The sequence below is a fragment of the Zonotrichia leucophrys genome, chromosome 3 (genome assembly GCF_028769735.1).
Source record: "Zonotrichia leucophrys gambelii isolate GWCS_2022_RI chromosome 3, RI_Zleu_2.0, whole genome shotgun sequence".
Taxonomy (NCBI): domain Eukaryota; kingdom Metazoa; phylum Chordata; class Aves; order Passeriformes; family Passerellidae; genus Zonotrichia; species Zonotrichia leucophrys.
In genome coordinates, this window is record NC_088172.1 from 57,484,422 (window position 1) to 57,505,185 (window position 20,764).

At 40.4% G+C, this 20,764-nt stretch overlaps 1 protein-coding gene across 4 annotated transcripts in view; it reads left to right on the forward strand.

The window, feature by feature from the left end:
- UTRN (utrophin) overlaps positions 1 to 20,764 on the forward strand; it is a 341,485-nt gene that overhangs the window by 63,813 nt on the left and 256,908 nt on the right. For all 4 annotated transcript variants that reach the window (XM_064708388.1, XM_064708386.1, XM_064708389.1 and 1 more), the window contains 9 exons: positions 8,750 to 8,842; positions 10,300 to 10,377; positions 12,105 to 12,197; positions 13,059 to 13,231; positions 16,562 to 16,677; positions 17,688 to 17,851; positions 18,450 to 18,653; positions 19,647 to 19,828; positions 20,530 to 20,680. In XM_064708388.1, coding sequence (XP_064564458.1) covers positions 8,750 to 8,842; positions 10,300 to 10,377; positions 12,105 to 12,197; positions 13,059 to 13,231; positions 16,562 to 16,677; positions 17,688 to 17,851; positions 18,450 to 18,653; positions 19,647 to 19,828; positions 20,530 to 20,680 — 1,254 coding nt within the window. The remainder of the gene's footprint in view (positions 1 to 8,749; positions 8,843 to 10,299; positions 10,378 to 12,104; positions 12,198 to 13,058; positions 13,232 to 16,561; positions 16,678 to 17,687; positions 17,852 to 18,449; positions 18,654 to 19,646; positions 19,829 to 20,529; positions 20,681 to 20,764) is intronic.

The following is a 20,764-nucleotide window of genomic DNA, read 5'->3' on the forward strand; positions in this document are numbered from 1 at the left end:
TACATTAAACATGTTATTGTAACATAGGCTTATGTAAATACATTAATAAATACACTGGAGAGAGAAAGACCTACAGAGTTACTGATGCCTTGCTGTGCTATTTGCACTGATAGATCTTCCCTCCTTCGTTCATGTTGTCAGTCGAGTATTTTAGGTGTTAGGTGAATTGAACTATCTTTAGCTGTTCAGCTTTGCTGCTTCTTAAACTCATGTCTGTCAAAATTTCCAGCATATCTCAGTGATGAGTATTAGTTTCGCCCGCCAGCCCGTTAGTCTGGGGTTTTAAATAGCTGTTTAGTTACTTGTAACTATTTTATTTTTGAGCACCAGTAGTTAAAAATAATTTGCTCTATAAGGTGTCTTCTTATGATTATAACTTTTTATTTATTTGCATTACTTGGTGTTTGAAATCATAGTTTTGGTACTAGTATCGTGTTGAGATGCCACAACTCCTTGGCAATATTCAGCATGGAGTAGAGTATACCCAGTGAAAATATATCTGTCACAGTGCAGCTAGTATTTGTGTATGATGTCCTGTAACTCCTGCATGTTAGTGGAAGGAGAATGGAAAAAAGTACCACATTTTCATAAAAATACTTCTGTAAACATTGTCTATGGTCTTAAATTAGAAACTGGTGAGATTATTTGTTGACCTAGTTGTTTACTTTATGCAATGACCTTTTTACTTTCTGATTTGTTTCCCACATTGAGTTCCCATGTGCTGGCCTTATAATGTAGCAGCACTTGACATGTTTCTTTCTTGGTCTGGGTCATGATAAAGTGTAGTTCTTGCTCCTGAGTTTAAACTGGTTACCATCAGTTCCCTGGGAATGTACTTGAACATTATGAATGGCTCATGCTACCATTTAAGAAAGAGCCCAACCTCTCCAATACTTGCCCCTTCTCAAAGGAATGGGTCTTTACAGTTCTACTACTGCTTTGATCTATGTATTGAGCATATAAGATGTTAAAAAGCTGTCATATACTGATTAAAAAGAATTAATTAAAACAACTCTTAACTTCATAAAAGTGACATTTGAAGATAAAAGAATCTGATGGTGAATCAGTGTACTGCTTTCTTGTGTTCCTGAAGTGGCAGATAATGTAAATGGCAACCAGGGCTTTTCCCAGCCCTGCTCTGAGCCGCTGGAACTTGTCTGCTGCATTCCCTTAGTGGTGAAGGCCATTTGTATGATTTTATGAAATGTGTTACTTTCCTGGTGACAGCCAGTGTGCATTAACTGTGAAACTGAGAGGACCTTTCATCCTGGTTTTAATGTTGTGGCTACAAGGTCTGAATCAGTATCACTGAGGAGGATGTGAAATAGAGGTGGCTTATCTCTTATTCTCTAATCTCTTTGGCATTCATTAATTGAAAAAGTTAGGTTTAATAGTGTAGCTTCAATAATTATTGATTTAAAGCACAGGTAAATTGTCTGCTACAGATAATTGAAATGAGAATTTCATGTTTCTAGTTAAACAACTAGGTAAACATTTAACCTTCTTTAATGATTGCCTTTCCATATAATTTCATGTTGAAGAATAAAGAACTTAAGTAGTCATCATAAAATGATAAATAATAGCTGGTGTTTGAAAAAAGGAGGTTTTGTCCCACTGAGAATTTGCGACTCCAGTTTTTTCTCTAACTAGGCTCAGTTTGATACAGTTCCTCATTGGTAATAAAGGGACAATTGAGAATGTTCTACTGTAGAACATACTCAGGAATGATCACTGCCTTGTAGCTGTGGTGGCTTTAGTAGAACAAACTGTAAGTGTTGATGGCTGGGCTTTCGACTGCCAGCAGCATTGGATGACTTCAAAAAATCTGATCTGGATTTTGTTTATACCTTCTTCCACTTCCTGGGAATGCTTTCTGGCAAAGAGGAGGAATGATTTCTGCACAGTCATGTTGGCTGGCCTCGGTAACCCTTCGTTGTGAGTAATTCTAGATGCACACAAGGAAGTGTGAGTCACCCTCTTAAACCTGATCCAGGTAGAGGTACTTGAAAGATGGCCAAAGGGGCATATGAGGGCAGCTGGTGTGAGGAGAACACTGTGTGGTATCTCCTTCCCAAACAGTGCCAGTGTCTTGCTGGGAAGTGTAAAACTGATGCCTGAGATGCCTGGTCTTGTGTACATATGGTAGCATCTGGTCTCCAGCTCACAGATCATTAATAAACTGCTGCTTCCTCATGAGGTAAATCAACAGAAAAAGTTGTTTCTGCTGTGGATAACTAGCAAAAGTTCTTTATCTCTTTGTCTCCCTTACTTGTGTTCACACAAAGGCTGGCATTAAAATGTTTGTTGGAATAAATGTAATGTGATGGATTGGATCTGGTTCTGATCCTTCTGTATGTGCCTACTGGTGCATAACAAATGTCACCATGCAAAGTTCATGAGAACACAAGCAAGCCTAGCCCTCAGCTTATGTACAGTCTCTAGCTTTTATTTTTTTTTTTTTACTTTCCTTTCTCTTGCTCTGCCTCCCTTTCCCTTTTCTTTTTTCTTCTTCCTCTTTCCCTTACACCAGCCTGTTGGTGAATCAACTCCTTTCCTGCTATCAGTGCTAATTTAAAGCGCTGGTAAACCAACACTGCCTCTTTCTGAGTCTGTTAATTATGTTCTTTTGTCTGTTTTATCAAGCCCTTGAGTCTGTTACAGTAACTGTGTGTACGGCGCTGCTGGGAAAGCCTTCTTGAACAGGCTGAGGGAAAGAGATTTCTGCCAGGATTTTTTTGGTTTGTTTTTTCTGCTCTTGTGGCAAACATAAGCAAAGCTGAGAAAAACTACCTTCTGTTAACTGATAAAAGTGTTCAGTGAGTGGGATGTGAATACTTTACACCCCGAACCGGCACAGATTCTGGTACGAAGTGTGTCCCTGCCTGTCCTTTATGCTGTCTTTGTAGTGTAAACTGGACTCTATTTTGTCTTTGAGAAAGGACCCATTAGCTGCCTGGTATTTGTACAGTGCTTAGCACAATGTAAGCTGCTCTTTAAGTACTTACCAACACAACCTTGACTAGCCATTTGCCCTTGTGAAGGGCTCGGTGTGGTTTGTCACTGTCACTCTTTCTTAAAAGACAAATACTTAAATTTCTCCATCCATTATGCTCAGTGATGGACTGCTTCTCCTTACAGGATGCTGGCAAGGGCTGAACTACTTTGTACTTGTGTAGTCTTTAAGTATTTAGAAAGTGAGTAAAATGTTAGTTCTGAAAAAGAGAAATTTAGATTGCCTTAGTGTACTGTATGCCAGACAAGAATCTTCAGAGACAGAAATGCATGTGCTTTTTGCATGCTGCAGATTGTGTATTTATTTGTGTGTGTATCTGTAGCTACAGACTTCATTTTTCAGAAGGCCAGATTATTTTCTGGGTGTTAGGAGTGAGCATTATGGATGGGGGTAGGTATGGTTAAGGAAGCAAGCTAGCTACAGAGCCCTGTGGCTTGCCTTCTGTCCTCCCCCAGAGCCCAGGCTCTTTGCAGCAGCACATCAGCCTGCCCCAGCTGGTCTCAGGGCTGCCTGCTTCACCCCAGTGCAGTGTGCATGGAGCAGGTGCCCTGATGGGAGTCAGACTGCTGGGTCAGAGCCAGGGTTCAGGTGATGGCCCCTGGAGTAGAAGTACAGGTCCAGCCTTAGGGGCCGTGTAGTGCAGCTCCCAGATTGCCCTTGCACTGCCACAGCAGCCTGTCCCAGTAGGCTCGGTGGTGGGCATTGCTTGTGAGGTGATGGGGCTCTGTGTGGGTTTTATCACAAAGAGAGGGTGATGGCAGCAGCCTGGCCTGGCTCAGGGCTGGCTCGTACCTGGCACAAGAGGGCATGCATGGCTGCTTGGACAGCTTTGCCCCAGAATTTTTCCTTGTCATCTCTTGAGAAATAAGGGTATGGGACTATCACTTGGGGCTGCCATTTAAAGAAATTATTTTCCTGCACCCTTCTATGCTTAATAAACTTTGAGTCATGTGGCCGTCAGAAGCTGGAATCTGTAGCTGTTCTGTTTGCATAAAGAAAGTAGAAGACTTCCTGAAGCACAGTGGGTTGCTCTCAAACTGCATCCCAGGAAAGCAGTCCAGTATCCAGCTGCACTGGAGGACAGAGTAGTGATGTTTCTGACTGCAGACTATATGGCTCACATAGCAGATCCTGCATGGAAATGTGCATTCAGGTATGAGAAAAATGCATGACTGGGAGGAGGCAGTGTGAGTAGAACAGGATGCTGTGCCTGTGCAGTCTCTGCTCCATTGGGACATCAGCTGACTGTTAGGGCTGGCTTTGTGCCCTGATGGGACAGCTGAGGCTGCCTGGGTGGCAGCTGCCACCAGGTGTGTGCATGGGATTCAGGTGGGTGTGGGAAGCTGAAGAAACAGGTTTCCAGCTTTCCTGGTGGGTATGCTTCTTTGGAGGTGGTGATAGGCTTGGTGGGGTGGGTGTTGCAACCCTTTCTTAGCAAACTTGAGTCACCTTGCATGTGGGAGAATACATCCTGTAAGCTAACATCTTTCCCTCGGAGAGCATTTACTAGATGTCACTAAATACAGAGGCTTTGTGTATTGCATTGTGTGTTTTGAGGATAGTGGGTACTTGAACAAACCAGGAATGAGTAGCTTAGTGTGCAGAAATAATTTAATACTCTTCTGTTGACTCTTTGAACTGACAGCAAAACATGGTGCTCTGATGGTCATCAAAATGAAAAAGTCATTCTCCTGAGAAAGCAGATGAAATTATTTCCACCATCACAGCAGGGAGCATTGCGTAGGGCTGGAACATACCATGACCTGTTGAAATGAAGGACTGAAAGCAGGAAGTCATTCAGCTTATTTTCATGCATGTGAAGTGAGGGCATGGAAGCAAAGAAAGAAGACTGTATCCTCTCAATACTCTTGTTGCACTGTATTAGATGAGGTGTTGTTCTGCTTTTCCAGTAGTTCCAAATCCTTTTTAACTTCAGGACCTAAGGCAACAAATTGATTGAGGCTATATGGCTATAGCATTCTCAGTTTCGGTGTTATATATGTGTGTTCTGTTCTAATGATATATAATTATAATTAATTGTATAATTATAAAGGCTTTCCTTCTGTAGGGCCTTTGATAGTGTCTCCCACAACGTCATTTGTCACTAAATTGGAGAGATAGGGGTTTGATGAATGGACTGTTAAATAAATGAAAAATTGCCTAGGCAGCTGCATCCGAAGATTTGCAGTCAATTGCTCAATGTCCAAATGGAGATCAGAAATAAGTGCTGTCCCTCAGGCATCCATAATGTGATCTGAAGGGTTCAGTATCACCAATGACATGAAGTGGGTTTGAGTATGCCCTCAGGAAGTTTGCAGATGACACCACCCTCAGCAAGTGCAGTGGATGTGCAAGTGGGAATGGAGGTGACCCAGAAAGACTTCAGCCTAGAGAAGTGGGGCCTATATGAATCCTGTGAAGTATGGTGAGTCCAGGTATGTGGTCCTGGCCTGCACCTGCATCCTGGCCTTCCCAGTATCTGTACAGACTGGGAGATGAATAGATTAGTAGCAGCCCTGTGGAGAAGGACTTGGGGGAACTGGTGGATGAAAAACTAGACATGAGGCAGCAATGTGTTCTTCAGCTCAGAAAGCCAACAATAGCCTGGGCTTCATAAAAAGAAGTGTGGCTAGCAGGTCAGTGGAAGTGATCATTCCCCTCTACCCTGCTCTGGAGAGGCCCACACTTCAATGACTAAGATGTTTGGTTGTTTTTTAGTTTTTTGCTTGACAATGAGTTTTTGATTAGTACTACATCCAGAGACCTCTGTTAGCTCCTACTGCTTGCTTTTCTGGTCATAGGAACAATTTCCTTGTGCCCTTAGCAACCTGTTTTTACTGTCTTCAGTGTGGTGATGCACACCAAATGTAAACTAAATTTTACTGGTTGATTGCTCTGTGGCTGATCTCCTCCTGTGTTACACCATGCTCAAGCAGAGAGCCCTAGAGCGTGTTACTCAGGATTGCATCCAGATATTTTTTTGAACATCTCCAGTGAGGGAAATTCCACAGCCTCTCTGGGTAATCTGTTCTGTTTGCGAACACCTGCACAAGGAAGGTATTTCTTATGTTCGGGTGAAATTTATGTCAGTTTCTGCCTGTTACCTCTTGTCCTATTGCTCTGCTGGGAAGAGCTTGGCTCCATCTTCTTGGGACATTCCCTTCAGGTACCTACAGACACTGATCATGTCTCAGTTGTCTCTTCTCGAGGCTGAACAGCCCAGCTCCCTGAGACTTTCCACGTAAAGAGATGTTGTTATTATATTTCTAGAGTACTGTACTGTTATCATATTTCTAAAGTCCCATACCTCCTTACGGCTGCAGATCTTCACAGCATGGACTCCTTCTTCTGCATGCTGTTCCTTCTTAGTCAGGACTCCTTCAAGGATCTCCCTGACTGGCCAACCCAGCCCCTTTTATCCCAGTTATCTTCACTAGCCGCAGCTGCAGCCCACTGAAGCCCATCAAGAACAACCGGGGCTTATCAGGGCAAGGCCTATATACAGATATTCATGTACAATACTGATATTTTACTAGGACTGAAAGGCGACCTATACTATACAGAGATGCTCCAGTCCCTTGATCAACTTTGTTGCCCTTTGCTGGAGCTACTCCAGGAGTTCATCACTTTGGTACTGGTGTGCCCAGAGCTGGACATAGCACTTGTGAGTCTCACACACACCTAATGAGATGTGGCCTCACTAGGGATGAGTAGAGAAACACCTCTCTTGACCTCCTGGCAGTGTTCTTCCCAATGTCCTCAGGATACCATTGGCCTCCTTAGCTTCATGTGCATACTGCTGGCTTGTGGACAGCTTGTTGACCACCAGGACTCCCAGGTCCTTCTCCACAGAGCTGCTTCCCAGCAGATCAGCCCAAGCCTGTACCAGTGCATGAGCTTATTCCTCCCTAGGTTCAGGACCCTGCACTTGCCTTTGTTGAATTCCACACAGTTCCCCTCTACCCATCTCTCTGACCTGTTGAGGTCCCTCTGAGTGACTGCACAGCCCTGTGGGGTATTGGCCACTCCTCCAGCTTTGTGTCATCTATGAACTATGCTAAGGAGGCATCTGTCCCTTCATCCAAGTCATTGATGGAGAAGTTAAACAGTACTGGCCCTCCTGTTGAACCTTAGGGGACATCACAAGTGACAGGCCGCCAAATAGACCCTGTGCCAATTATTGGGACCCTCTGGGATTTGCTATTCAGCCAGTTCTCAATCACCTTTCACCTGTCCAGTTCGCACACCTGAGTTTGCCTATGTGGATATGATGTGAGACTGTGTCAAAAGATTTGCTGAAGTCCAGGTAGACAGCAGCCACTGGTCTCTCCTCATCTCAGCAGCCAGTTGTCCTGTTGTAGGCTCCAGCATGCTTTAAAAATTTAGTTTAGTTGCTGTGCAGCTGTGAAGCATCTGAATCATCTGTGAAAAGTATGTGCTCTGAGAGGAAGATCATACTTACCACTGTTCAGCTGGTTGAAATTGTTACATTCAGTTATATTTTTGTACAGGAAACTAAAATATTTCTTTGTGGCTGTTCAACTGTGACTTTTTTTTGTGTTGGTAGTTTTTGTAGTATCAAATCTAACTAAATGGGGCACCTAAGAAAAACCCATATGAATTTTGGGGAAAACCAGACATTTACCAAAAGGGTTCATTGAGCTGTTCAGTTCTCCTTTTTTCTGATTTGTTAGCCAGTATTTGGCAATTACCAGCAGCTGTAGGGCAGGAGGAGAGAAGTGGAGACAGGAGAGATCTATGCCAGCTAATTTATGTCATGTAAGGTGGGTCTTTGACAGCCTTCTTTCTGAAGAGCAGTGTTAAAAAGTCAGGAAAAAAACAATATTGGAGTTTTTTGTGGTACTTAGAAAATATTTTTCTTCTCCTCAAATTGGCACTTGGAAGGGACACTGAAAGCAGTAGTTTAATCGATTTCTTGGCAGCCAGCAGGTGAATATTACAAAGCAAATGCACTTAGTTGCTGGCTGGCTGTGTCTTCTCCCCCTGCCCTGTAGAACTGTCCCACAGTAAATTTCTTATGCTCTAAGAAGAGATAATATAAAAAGGAAGCATGGAAAAGGTTAACATGATTCTACTCTCATCTGCCATGATTTTTGTACAGTCCCTCCACTCCCAAAGAAAGTAAAAATTAGAAATTTATAATTTAGAATACCTCTGGGTTTCACATTATGATTCATTTCTGTGGTAGAGAAAGAGATTAATTTGTTTCAATAAATATCATACCTTTTGATCTACTGGTCTTTGTAGAACAGTGACACCTTACACAGGGCTCAATTCCAAGTAATTTTTTGTCCTTTATTTTAAATCTGACAGAAATTGTTCCAATAGCTTTCTGATATGCCTCTGTTTCTTCTTCCTTTAGATGCAGCCAAACCAAGCATTCCTTCTCAAATGATTCCTCAAACTTGCCAAGTTTTCTTTCTTTGCCATCTTTGCATGTTCATGCATCCACCCTAATCTAAGCCAGGATGCACTGATTTGGTTCCTTATTATAAGGCTGCTGATGCGCAGAACCACAGTGATAGGGAAGAAAGAAAATAACACTTTAAAAGGGAAGAGTTCCTTCTTGATCATTGTAGCTGTCCCCTAGCTTTCATTCACTACTTTTAGTGCCAATTAAGAAATGATAAAAAGATACAAAGGAAAAAGCATATATTTTTTAGGGACGTTCTGCTTAAACATTGTTTTTATTACTCTTTTTTTTTTCTTCTGCAGAGTGGGAAGGCCCCAGTGAAAGACATGTTCACAGATCTCAAAGATGGAAGGAAGCTTTTGGACCTTTTGGAGGGTCTGACGGGGAAACCTCTGGTAAGAGAAACATCTGAGTCATATTTCCATTTATTAAAAAAAACCCAGACCAATGAATAAACACAACACAAACTGAGGCATGTGTTTTTTTTAAAAAAATTTAATTTATTTAAAACATTAATTTGCTTGTAATGTGTACTTGTTCTCTACAGTTCCAGTGAAATTCCCATGAACTCCACTCATGAGATACAGCATCAGGCTGACCTCCCTGACCCTCTCTTGAGGGTTTACATACTGTCTAGCAAAGCATGTAAAATCAGTGGTGGTGTTCACATGGCAAACATAGTGTATGTTTTTAGGAGAGATCTTTTAAAGGTCTGATTTTGGATGATCAGGTTGACCTGTGTTCAGCTGGATCCCTGTGGGCTTCTAGTAAGCCCGTGAAAGATCCCTTAAAGAACAAAAAGAAAGTAAAAAGACAACTGCTAGTAGGTAAAAATTTGCATCTCCATTGAAAAATTGTGTTGTCTAGAGACAGGAAAAGGCTGAAAACTGCTCAAAATGTGTATGGGAAAGTGCATGTGGCTGAAAACTCTTCCCCTGCTAACATTAATGGCTCTTCAGAAAGATGCAAAAAATATGGTGAAACCTGTGCCATTACTTGGGATTAAATTCTTGATTTAACTATTTATACTAAGTTTCAAATTTGTTTATGGCCCTTATGAGGAACCTCCAGTCATACAAAATTTCACATTGCAAGCATACTTTATTTTTTAAGCAGATGTGTTTAACTACTACTTTTAATAATTTATGGTGTGATTTGAAGTAGGATGAAAACAACATGAGTTTTTTGTTTTTAAGTTGATTACTGTGTTCCAAGTTCAGCTCCATGCTCTTGCAGTATGATCACTTTCTGCCACAGGAATAAAATTATGATGATTAAAAGAAAATGGAGTGGCAGGAATTGTCGAGTTGAAGGTTTGTTTTTTTTGGTGGGATTTTATTTTTCGGTTGTGGAGTTTTTTTTTTCTTTTTTTTTTTTAATATTCCCCCTGATATTAAAAGGAAGGGAAAGTCAGGAAGCATAACTTCTTCCCAGTATGCAAAGATTTAGCAGGCTTTTGGTGCCAGAAAAACAAATTGCTGCTTGTTCTCTCTTGGGAGCCAGAAAATTTCAAGTACTCTGGCAAATGTTCAAAAGACTCAGATTTTCCCCAGGAACTCTTCCTTTGCCTTTGCATTGCTGGTTTATAATTCTGTGGATGCTGGGAATAAAAATTTTGGACTTACGGAAGATGAGCTGAAACACATTTTGAATCCAAGGCCTGTCCTGTGCCTTTGGCTAGGGAATATTGTTCTGACCAGTTTTCATTCTGAAATTGTTGTGGATGATCTTGTTTGGGTTTTCTTACTACTACTAAAAGAAAGAAGTGAAAATCTGGAGATTTTTTTCTCTAATCTTGTTTGATATGTCCATTAATTCTGATGTTGAACAGATTGTAACTTTTTATTTTCAGCCTAAAGAACGAGGTTCCACCCGAGTACATGCCTTAAATAACGTCAACCGAGTACTGCAAGTCTTGCATCAGAACAATGTGAGCATGTTTTTCCACAGCTTTTTGAGAGATTATTTAGTTTATTTTTGTATGGAAATGAGTTCAGAATGCAGAGAGTAAAGGTTTTTTGTATCTAAAATGCGACCTAATCGAGATGGGTAAACTGTTCTTAGTTTCTTATATGATGTAGAATTTCACTGTGCAGCAATTTTGTGGGATCTTAAAATGCAAACTTAATAATGTTAGTAAATTACTAATCACAAAACTGTGCTTTCTTGAGATGTGTGCAACTCCTAAGAAAAAGGTGCCTTGAAACTTTGCTTCAAGGAAACAGCAGAACAAAAAAATAATTTCAAATAATGCTGCATAACTTGTGCAGGAATCTGTAAGGGGATGGCAGGTTTTGTGGCTCTATCCTGCTCTCCATTTCCAGGAGGGTCTTTTCATTGATTTTTGTCATCTGTGTCAAACGTATAGTCTTTCTAATTTGAGCTTTGGGGACTGGTCAGAAGAGCAATCAAGCAAACAAAATCAAATCATACTTTAAGAAAAATAAAAGTTGTAATTATTTAGCTTAATATTTGTTTTTAATGCCTGGAAGACAGTAGTTCTATAGTAAAGTGGTTTTAGTTTTTCTTCCTTTTTTGACAAACAATTCCTGGTAAGTGTGCTGTCTATACTTAGAATTTCTATTTGTGAATGTCAGGTTACTAAAATAATGTAATAAGATCATTGTGGAAATAAAATACATCAAATACAAGAAAGCATGGGCATATTTATATAAACTGCTTATTGAAGAGTGATACAACATGCTGTATTATACTGCAATTTCCTCTCTTTGTTGGTGGACTAGTGTCATATTTCTTGGAAGCAGACAAAGCTGGCAGTGGGTTCTTTTTGTTCTTTGAGGTACTGTAAATATTGATTAACTTTTTAAAGGCTAAATAATTAGTTTTTTAGCTTGAAATTGATTTATTAGAGCAATAAATGAAACAATACTGAATTGCAATAATTAATTATTTCTTCCTGAAGGTGACAGCATGTGGGTTTCTGGAAGTAAACAGATGATCTTAGTTAGCTGAAGGTTGTTAGGGTCATGTAGTTGATTTGTGCCTACTGCTTTGCTTCATTAAAAAGTGTGTTGTGTGTTATGATGGAGGGAAAAGGCATCCACTGAGAAGCAGTTGCATTCTGTTGTTTGAGAGTTTGTGGGCTATGCAATATTCATAACTTGTGAAATAATTTATAAAAGTGTTTAAATATATATTGCAAGGATTGGACAAACCTAGGGTGTAGGTGATCAAGTAATCCTGTGAACCTCGTCCTTTAAGCAGAATGGTTCCAGGTAAGGAAAGTCAACTTTTTTGATTTGTAAATCAAATTAAAATATAAAAATAACTTAGGACTAAACTTGTTTAACTTTTATTTTCCTTTCAGGTTCTTCATGCTTGAATTTCTGTTTTTCAGTTTTTTGACTGCTAGTATGCACCTGTATATTTAGAGGAGAGAATAAAACTCTTCCTGTGGAAAATCTTATTTAGTGCCATCTTTTGTCATGCAGTTTAAGCAGTTAATGTTAAGTTTATTTAAGCAGTTGTCATGACAAGTTCAGATGAACAATTTTCTGTCAACTCTGCTTTTCTCTTCAACTACTTTTTATTTCCGAGCACTTGGTAATACTTGGCTGGACAGCCAAGGATGTGGGGTGGGGTTGTTACTTGGAGCTGTGATAAGTGTTTAATAGAGAGTTGATTCAACCTCTCCAGGTGGAGTTGGTGAATATTGGAGGAACTGACATCGTTGATGGGAATCACAAGCTGACGCTGGGGCTGCTTTGGAGCATTATCTTGCACTGGCAGGTGAGAGGCTGCTGTGAGAGCTCTTCCTTTCCAGGAATCACGTACATTGTTCTGCTGTGAGTTTCTCAAACCTTCCCAGGCTTTTGGTGGCAGAAAATACTGCTTCTATTTTGGGCTGGTAAATAAAGGCAGGCCGGTATTTGGTTTCTGCTTGAAGTCTATTGGCTGCCTCCCATGATCTGTATTCTTGTATGTGCCCAGTTGTGCTCAGCTGCTCAGTTTAGTTCCTGCTGGTGTGAATTGCAGAGAGGCTTTTCGGGCTGAAGCATTGTATTTCTATTCCTCCCTCAAGGGCTTGAGGCAGGTAGTGTTTTACTGCTTAGGTAGCTGTGTTTGTCTTGCATCTTACAGCTGCTTTGTAGGTTTGTTAGTCTTACAGGTTGAATTGTTCCTGGTTTATCTAAGTATTTGGGAAGATCATTGAATTAACTTGTAGGGGCTTTGGTAGATGTGTATAACTAGCACCCAAACAACAAACTATTTTTGCAGAATGAGCAGATATCCTCTTCTTGCAGAAAACCTATACAAGCTGTATTTTTGGAGTTTGTTTACTGGTGGAACCACAGCACAAGGCAGTGAGGAGTGTTATTCCCTATGCTTAGAACAGACAGCACCAAGGAGAGTGAGAAGATCGTAATGTACGAGTAATGTGCCATTATTACACAAAGCATCACTGGCTTTTGTAAGCAGTAGAGGGCAAAGATGGCCTGAAGACTGCTAGTCCCAAATTTCATGTGAGGAATTGGAGTTTGATTCATAGCTTTTCATGGGGAAGCCCCTTTGATTTGTGCAGTAGTTTGGTTTTGCAAGGAGAAAAAGTGGGGCATATGTCTGTAAGGTGTGGTTGTTGCTGTCTTGCAGGTGAAGGATGTCATGAAGAACATCATGTCAGATTTGCAGCAGACCAACAGTGAGAAGATACTGCTGAGCTGGGTTCGCCAGTCCACCAGACCTTACAGCCAGGTCAATGTTTTGAACTTCACCACGAGCTGGGCTGATGGACTTGCCTTTAATGCTGTGATTCACAGACATAAGTAAGTGGCAAACAGCTTGTCTTTGACTTAGTGAAGTAAACAGCTTTTTTTCTGTGTCTTTGTGCTTGAACATTTGACAGCTTCTGGCCTATTTCAGTGATTCATTTTCCAGGATTCTTGTTTGTTTGTCTTTTTTTGTGGTAACAATAGCAGTGGTGGGACATTGCCAGCATATTGCAAAGGCTGTAGCCAAGGCAGGAGTGTAACACTGAGTTCCTGCACATGCACAAACATTTGCTAATTGGAGTGGGTTTACATAGCCTTTGGTGTGCATTTTACAGTGAATATATTGAAAGGGTCTCTGTTGGGAAGGAGGAGTTGACCATCTTCTTTGCCTGAATTTCTCTCCTACCTGTTCTCCTTTGTGAAAAGAAATATTTCTTCCCTTGGAGATTGCCATATGATTTCAATAAGAAGATACAGAACCTTCAAAATGAAGAAATGAGAGGCTCTGTAGCTTTTCTGGTGTTTTTTAATAGAATGTGCTTGATAGATGATGTATGCAGTTCTTTCAGGAGAACTGTGGGGCAGAATATCAAACTCTTTGGGTATCTGTAGAATATCCTTTAGTTTGTTCATTATACTTTATAAGGAATAGAGTTAAAGTTTCTTTGCACAGATCTTTTGTGTTTGTTCTGATTTTTGCAAGAATCTTCAGAAGTTAAATAAATCATCATTACACATTCTGTTAAAGTTGCATACTTTTTTTTTTACTTCCTTTTTAAAAATCTCTTTGAGATCATCTGCACAATCGATTCTAATCCTGTGTCTCTTAAATGAAGTCAGCTCATTGCTTTGCAAGGTCTGACTGTTCTTACCCATAAATAACCATTTTAATGTGGAAATGGTATAATAATTTCTAGAATTTAACCAGAGCTCCTGGTCGCCAGGTATTTGACACAGCAAATGCTTTACAAACGCTCAGATTTACACCCAGCAGATGCCAAGTGTTTCCAGAACATACACCCACTTTGAGCCTGCTCTAAAGTGCCCATTTGGCCTGTGGTAACCGCAGCAGGCTCTGTCACAGGCTTGCTGGCTTCAGGACAGGTCTGCCTGACACGTCTCTGTGTCTTGTGGACCAGGGCTGGCTTGTGTTCAGCCTGCATGGCTGTGTAAGGAGGGCCAGCACCACTCTGAGGGCTGCTGCAAGTTTGGCAGCGCTGCTGTGCAAGGACAGAGCAATACTGCCAAACCTCTCGCTGGAATTTATCACGAGTATTGCAAAGTCCCTCCCCTGGATTGTGTGAGCAGTTGTGGTGAAGTTTTCCTATCAGCACAACTGCCTGTAGTGGCCTTGCTCTGCTGCTAAATGTGTGAAGCTTTGTGATGGAGAGTGTGCCAGCTTTAGACACAAATGAAACCTAGGTGACCTGAGAGAAGCAGAAAAATTAGTTTTAGGCTGTTTGTTGTTCTTTTGTTTTAACTGTGTGCTTAGGCTTTGCAGGATCTGAAGTCTCTACCCTTTTCAGAGCACTTGTTAAGCAGCAAAAGCCTCAGCTGAAAGCTTTTGACTCAGTAACTGTGCTTTCCTGTGATTTCCTAAAATCTGGGTCTGAGCCTTTTATTCCATATTCCTTGGAGCCTGACAGCTGCTGGCATGTCAGAATTCAGCTTTGTTGTCCCTGGGCACAAGTCCTTTAGTCAGAGAAGCACCATTTTCCCCATAGTTTAAAGAAATCTTTAGCTGGGTTTCTCTTTTCAGCTTTGAAGGAGAGAATTTAAAAGCACTTGCAAGGAACAAGGAGATTGGGGCAGGTTGCAGAAATGATAGGACAACAAAGCTATTTAACTTACAGTAGTGCTTCCCTACCTAAGAGGTATTTTTCAATACTGCTTTTATATTTTAGCTTAATATGACACTTGAAAGAGGAGAATCTTGGATTCCATTACGAGATTTAATACCTTTTCTCATTATGTATCTATCAGCAATTGTTAGTTGTACTACCTCTTGGCTACAATATCTAATAATTTTGTAACACTTACAGCATGTAAGTAACCTATTACCTCATATAATTTTATTAGCATTTTACCGTACTGCTCTCTTGAATTTACTAATATTAGCTTAGCTCCTCTTTGAATTGAATTCTGCTTTTTGTTTTGCTTTTCTTACTCTTAGGTAAGTACCTAGTTGTGATCTATTATTTTGTTTTCAAAGTCACTGTCTACTAAAGACTTACATGAGTCTGTGGTTCTCCTTGCTGCTTTTGCATGGATGTATAGTTTTCCATGAGCTTCTATGCATATTTTTGTTCCTGCTCACCTTGCTTTCTTCTTTTTGCTTTTTAGGCTCTGTTGGCTTAGGGACATCCTGTTTCACAAATGTAATGACTTGACTGATGATAGAGCATACTCTAAGTCAATTTACAACTGAATCAAATATTAAAAGAATTAAAGGCAAGCCCATCTCTTCCTCCCCCAGTTCTATAAAGTACAGAATCGATAGCAGTGTTTTGATGAGAAGCCACTGTTGCAGGAGAATGCAAGGTGTTTAAATGGCTCTGCAGCTGTGCTGCTGCAGCACTTGGCTGGTCATGCCCCACAGGTGTAGGCACTGCTAGGAATGGGCCCTGTTTGCTCCCTCTGCTTCCTGTTGTGTGCTCTGCTCTTTCCCCTTGAGACCCACCAGTGTGTTTTGGGCGCACAGCTGGACTGGAGATGCCTTTGGGCTATCACTGATCTTAGATGACGGCTGCTGGCACTGCAAATTGCCCAGCTCCTTGGCCTGGTTTGCACTGGGGCTCATGAGCACCTGTGATGGGATGTTTTCTTGTAGGCTGTTGTTTGTTACTGGGGGAAAAAGACCATGGCGAAGAGTGAGCAAGTGGGGTGGAGATTGCTGGCTGTGATGGCCTGGGGTGGTCACTGAGCCACATCACAAGTTTGGAATGAGGTTTTCCAGGAACAGAGTGACTCTTGATTACCCAGCAGTGCTTGATGCAGAAAATGTGTAGTAATAGTAATGCTGTAAAAGAAACAATTGAGGAAAACTGTTCTGGGATAAATTTTAAACAAAGCTTGTGTTCTTGCTAGTGGTATTTAATCTCCCGTTTCAGTCCATGACTTTGTTTACTACATGGAATGGTAGGATGATGTTGCTGTGAGCATGCAGTCAATTAATTTGTGATCATCAGATTGTTACTAATAAGTGAGAATCGAGCTTTTTTTTTTGCATTTGTGTATATGCACTTAAGTTGGTATTTGGTATATATATGTATGAATATATTATTTGGGTAGCTACTATCATATGCCTACCTTGATATTCTGCAGGGTATGGAATTTTCTTATGGTATAAATTTGCTTTCATTCTTGTTTTGCTTTCTCTTTTAGACCTGAGCTGTTCAGCTGGGATAAAGTTACAAAGATGTCTCCGGTTGAGAGACTAGAAAATGCTTTCAACATAGCCAAGAACCACTTAGGAATAGAGAAACTGTTGGATCCTGAAGGTGGGATACAGTTATTTTACTTGACAAGAAACTTTTTTTGAGCTCTCGTAAAAGAAATTTCTTCTGTTGATACTAAGTATGAATAACAATTCTATTAAGTTTGTGCGGTGCTATTTATTTTCAAACTTTAAAATTTGGATTTAAGCAAATGCCATTTGTTAGGGTAAAGGTACAGATGTACATGTGTAGGCTTTGGTGTTTTGAATATTAAGGTTTGGGTTGACTTTCCATCCAGGGACTGTGTAAGGAAGGTGAAGTTGGTATGCTGACTTCGTTTCCTTTTAGGTAAGGGGGCTGTCCTGCAAGGGTGTGTGCTTTTCAGGTGCAGTAGTGCATTCTGTAGAATGGGGCAGTTTAAGAGCTCAGAATTTATTGTTCTTTACGCTCACACTGAGTAGCAGTAGCTGCCTAGGAATGCTTACCAGGAAACCTTTATGGCTCCTCTTAAAAATACTGACCTGTTGCTCTGCTTTGAAGTGAACCTTCAAAGGTTCATTCTGTGAGATGGGCACCACCTTCTTATGAAAAACAAAAAAATTCACTGAATGGGTACTGTTCATAACCCAAGAGAAGTGAACCTGGCTCAGAGAAACTCTTTCCAGTGTGGAAAATGAAAAAATTACCTGACTGGCAATGGGAAGGGGGATAGAGCCTAAGTGGAAATGTTTGTTTATGTAAGTTACTGTCCTTGATACATTTCTGCCTGGGAGATGCTTCAGAACAATTTTCCCCATGTGGATTTTATTCCTTAGCAACTTCATGACTAGGTTCTTACTTCAAAAAGATCAAGACTTCTAATGTGGATTCACTTCCAAATGTAGAAAACTTATTTTTTCTTTTTTTTTTCCTCCTTCATGGTACTTGCAATGTGTGTCCAGACTGGTCTCTAAGTTAAAAGTTTATGAAAGGCTGTTTGATAGGACAATATGTGAATTGTTACCTGTGTTCTATGTAATGATTTAAAAAATTGTCCTCATTTATTTTCCCTGTGTTTTATCTTTTTGATGCAGATGTTGCTGTACAGCTTCCAGACAAAAAGTCCATTATTATGTATTTAACTTCTTTGTTTGAGGTCCTTCCTAAGCAAGTTACAATGGAAGACATTCGGGAGGTGGAAACCCTTCCAAGGAGATACAAGCAGGAGTGTGAGGATGGAGAATTCAGTGTGCAGCAGGTGTGTTTGTTGTCAAAGCCAGCCTTTCTTTTTTGGAGTTGTAATTTTAGCTGATCTTCATGTTTGTCAGTTTCTCTGGATTATGCCTTCTCTCCTGGGCAACACAACTGGGAAAATACAAAAAATCATAGCAACTTGTTTGTCATTAACTTCAGTCTTTCTGCTTTCCTTTTTCTTTTCTGAAACACGTACAAAAAATTATTGAGATATAAAGTTCCATTTGTATTGTGCTACCTTTTGTTTTTTTTTTCTGCTTCTCTGTTTCCTATGTCTTGATCACCTGAGGAGGGTGGTCCACAGTCTTTAACTCAGTTTTCCATGGAACTTGTGGTGGTTCGTGGTAGTGATGAGGTTTCGGTTGGTTTTGAGATTCACTGTTGACAGAGCAAGATTAAAGTTGTATGTTCTATTCAAGTTCTTTACTAATGAACTTGCATTTTAATATAGCGACTTTGGCATTTCTCATTAAGATTTATCCGAGATTTTTTTAACATTTTATGAAAGCTTGGAAGAGATCTTAGTTGTTCTGTTTTTAATACCATTTGGGAGGGCATGTTCTGTGTGCTTCTAAGACATCTCTTTCCTCTTGGCTGCTTAGACTGTGGCACTTGAAGAAGACCAGGACAGTTCTAGAGCAGAGACTCCCAGCACAGTGACAGAGGTGGATATGGACTTGGATAGCTACCAAGTTGCTCTGGAAGAAGTTCTTACATGGTTGCTGTCAGCTGAGGATGCGTTTCGGGAGCAGGAGGAAATATCTGGTGATGTTGAGGAAGTCAAAGAACAATTTTCCACCCATGAAGTAAGCTTCTCTTATAAATTCTTCTGTTGTCGTTTGGCTTCTTTTTTTGTGTGTGTGTAAGTAAGCTGCAGAACTTCCATATACTAGCCTTTATTCAAGGTGAAATTGTTCTTTTTAGAAGAACCGTGATTGAAGCATGCTTTGAAACCTTAATGCAATTTTTTTAAATCAGCCTTTGGTGACTGATTTACAGGTGTGCATAATAAAAAGGCAGTCTGATCTCAGACTGAGTTGTACTTCCCTGCTGCCAATTAAAAAACCCCTAGTCAGCCTTATGCCACTTGCTGTTAAATAAGGGTAATGCTGAAATTGACAGTTATGTCAATTTATTCAGTGGTCCTCCTGTGATGGTTAGGATAGTTTGTTTCAGAAATGTCTGTTGATGCTTCCAAATTATTCTTTTTTACAAATTTTGGTTTGACTTTGTTGTAAATCTGAAAAAAACATCCTGATGTTGCTAGAAGGTTATTGCCATGTTAGATTTTAGTTTTCTCCCATGCCAGCTTACTATATAAAATTGAATATAGAGTTTGAGTGCTGATCAATAGGAGAAATTTTTTTCCTTGTGCTACAGTTTTAAAGTCATGAAGCAAAGGAAGAGGTGTTCTGGATTTACAGTAAATATATGTTGCTAACTCATAGGGTTCTAATTGCTTTCCTACAATACATTTCAGATGTTGTTTTATGTTCTGTTGGCCATAGGTAAATTCCTGTTTCATATTTTTGGTGTTTTTGCTTGAAGGCTCTCTTCTCACCAGCAGAGCTTTCATTGAGGTAGTCAGGTTTTTTTTTCTCTGTTTCACTGGATCCAGAGTTTTTGTAGTGCATGGAAAATCTTGTGTCAAGCAAAGGAACAGGTCTGCCATGGTCATGCATTTGATGGTGTCAGCTCCTTTTAGAGCACTGATCCAAACATTATAGTTTTTTAGGATATTTACCAAGTCATAAACTCTTATAGGACCTCACAATGATGTTTGCTTGTACCATTTCCAGGGTTTTATGATGGAACTGACTGCACACCAGAGCAGTGTGGGCAATGTTCTGCAGGCTGGAAACCAGCTGGTGGCCCAGGGAAATCTGTCACCTGAAGAAGAGTTTGAGATCCAGGAGCAAATGCTGCTGCTGAACTCCCGCTGGGAGGAACTCAGGGTGGAGAGCATGGACAGGCAGTCCCGGTGAGTTCATGGCACACAGCTTCTTCTAGAGGTCCAGGACTGACCTCTGGTGCTTGCTGTGTTTTGGAGAACTTGGTTTGCATCCCTTTGTAAGACTTTTTTTAGAATTAACATTTCAGTTTGTGCACAAAATCCTCCTTCATACTTTAAGATGAAACAAAAGAAATGTGTATAACTGGCTGGGTTTTTTCTTTGGTCATTATGTGAAGTATTCCATGAATTGTTATGTAGGTGTGCCAGACTAAGTACATGGTATTTAAATGCAGTGGTTGCATGAACTACTGAAACAATATGAGAAATAAATTCAAGTTTGTTAATAAAGCATGTAGTGGATGTGGATATCTATGGGTATTTACATAATTAAAAAGCTTTTAGAAGAATTTTTCCCTATGTATGGGTTATCAAGGTAAGAGCTGCACATCAATGGAGAAACTGTGTTTTGTTGTGACTTTCCACAGTGGCTTAATTAGCAGAAAACCCCCATTGGATGAAACAATCTCTGATATAAATTGCATAATTAATGAACATTTTTTATTAAGAAACAAGAATACTTATCTGTGTTGCTTAGCTAAATGGGGAAAATTTTATTTGGTCATAGGTAGCAGCTTTATGTATGGCCTTGCTTCTTTCCTATATGAGCTAGAATTTAGTTGCTTTCCTGGGGAAAGCTGTGTCTGGAGTAACTCTGCTTCCCCCTGCAGCCTGCACGACATGCTGATGGAGCTCCAGAAGCAGCAGCTGCAGCAGCTGTCTGACTGGCTGACGGTCACTGAGGAGCGCATTCAGAAAATGGAATCTCAGCTCCTAGCGGAAGATTTGGAGTCACTTCAAAAACAGCTGGAAGAACATAAGGTAAACCTTTTGCTGTTATGTAATATGTACGGGAGAAGTATTTGGAAGATGTGTACGTTGGTGGATTCCTTGACTGAGAAACTT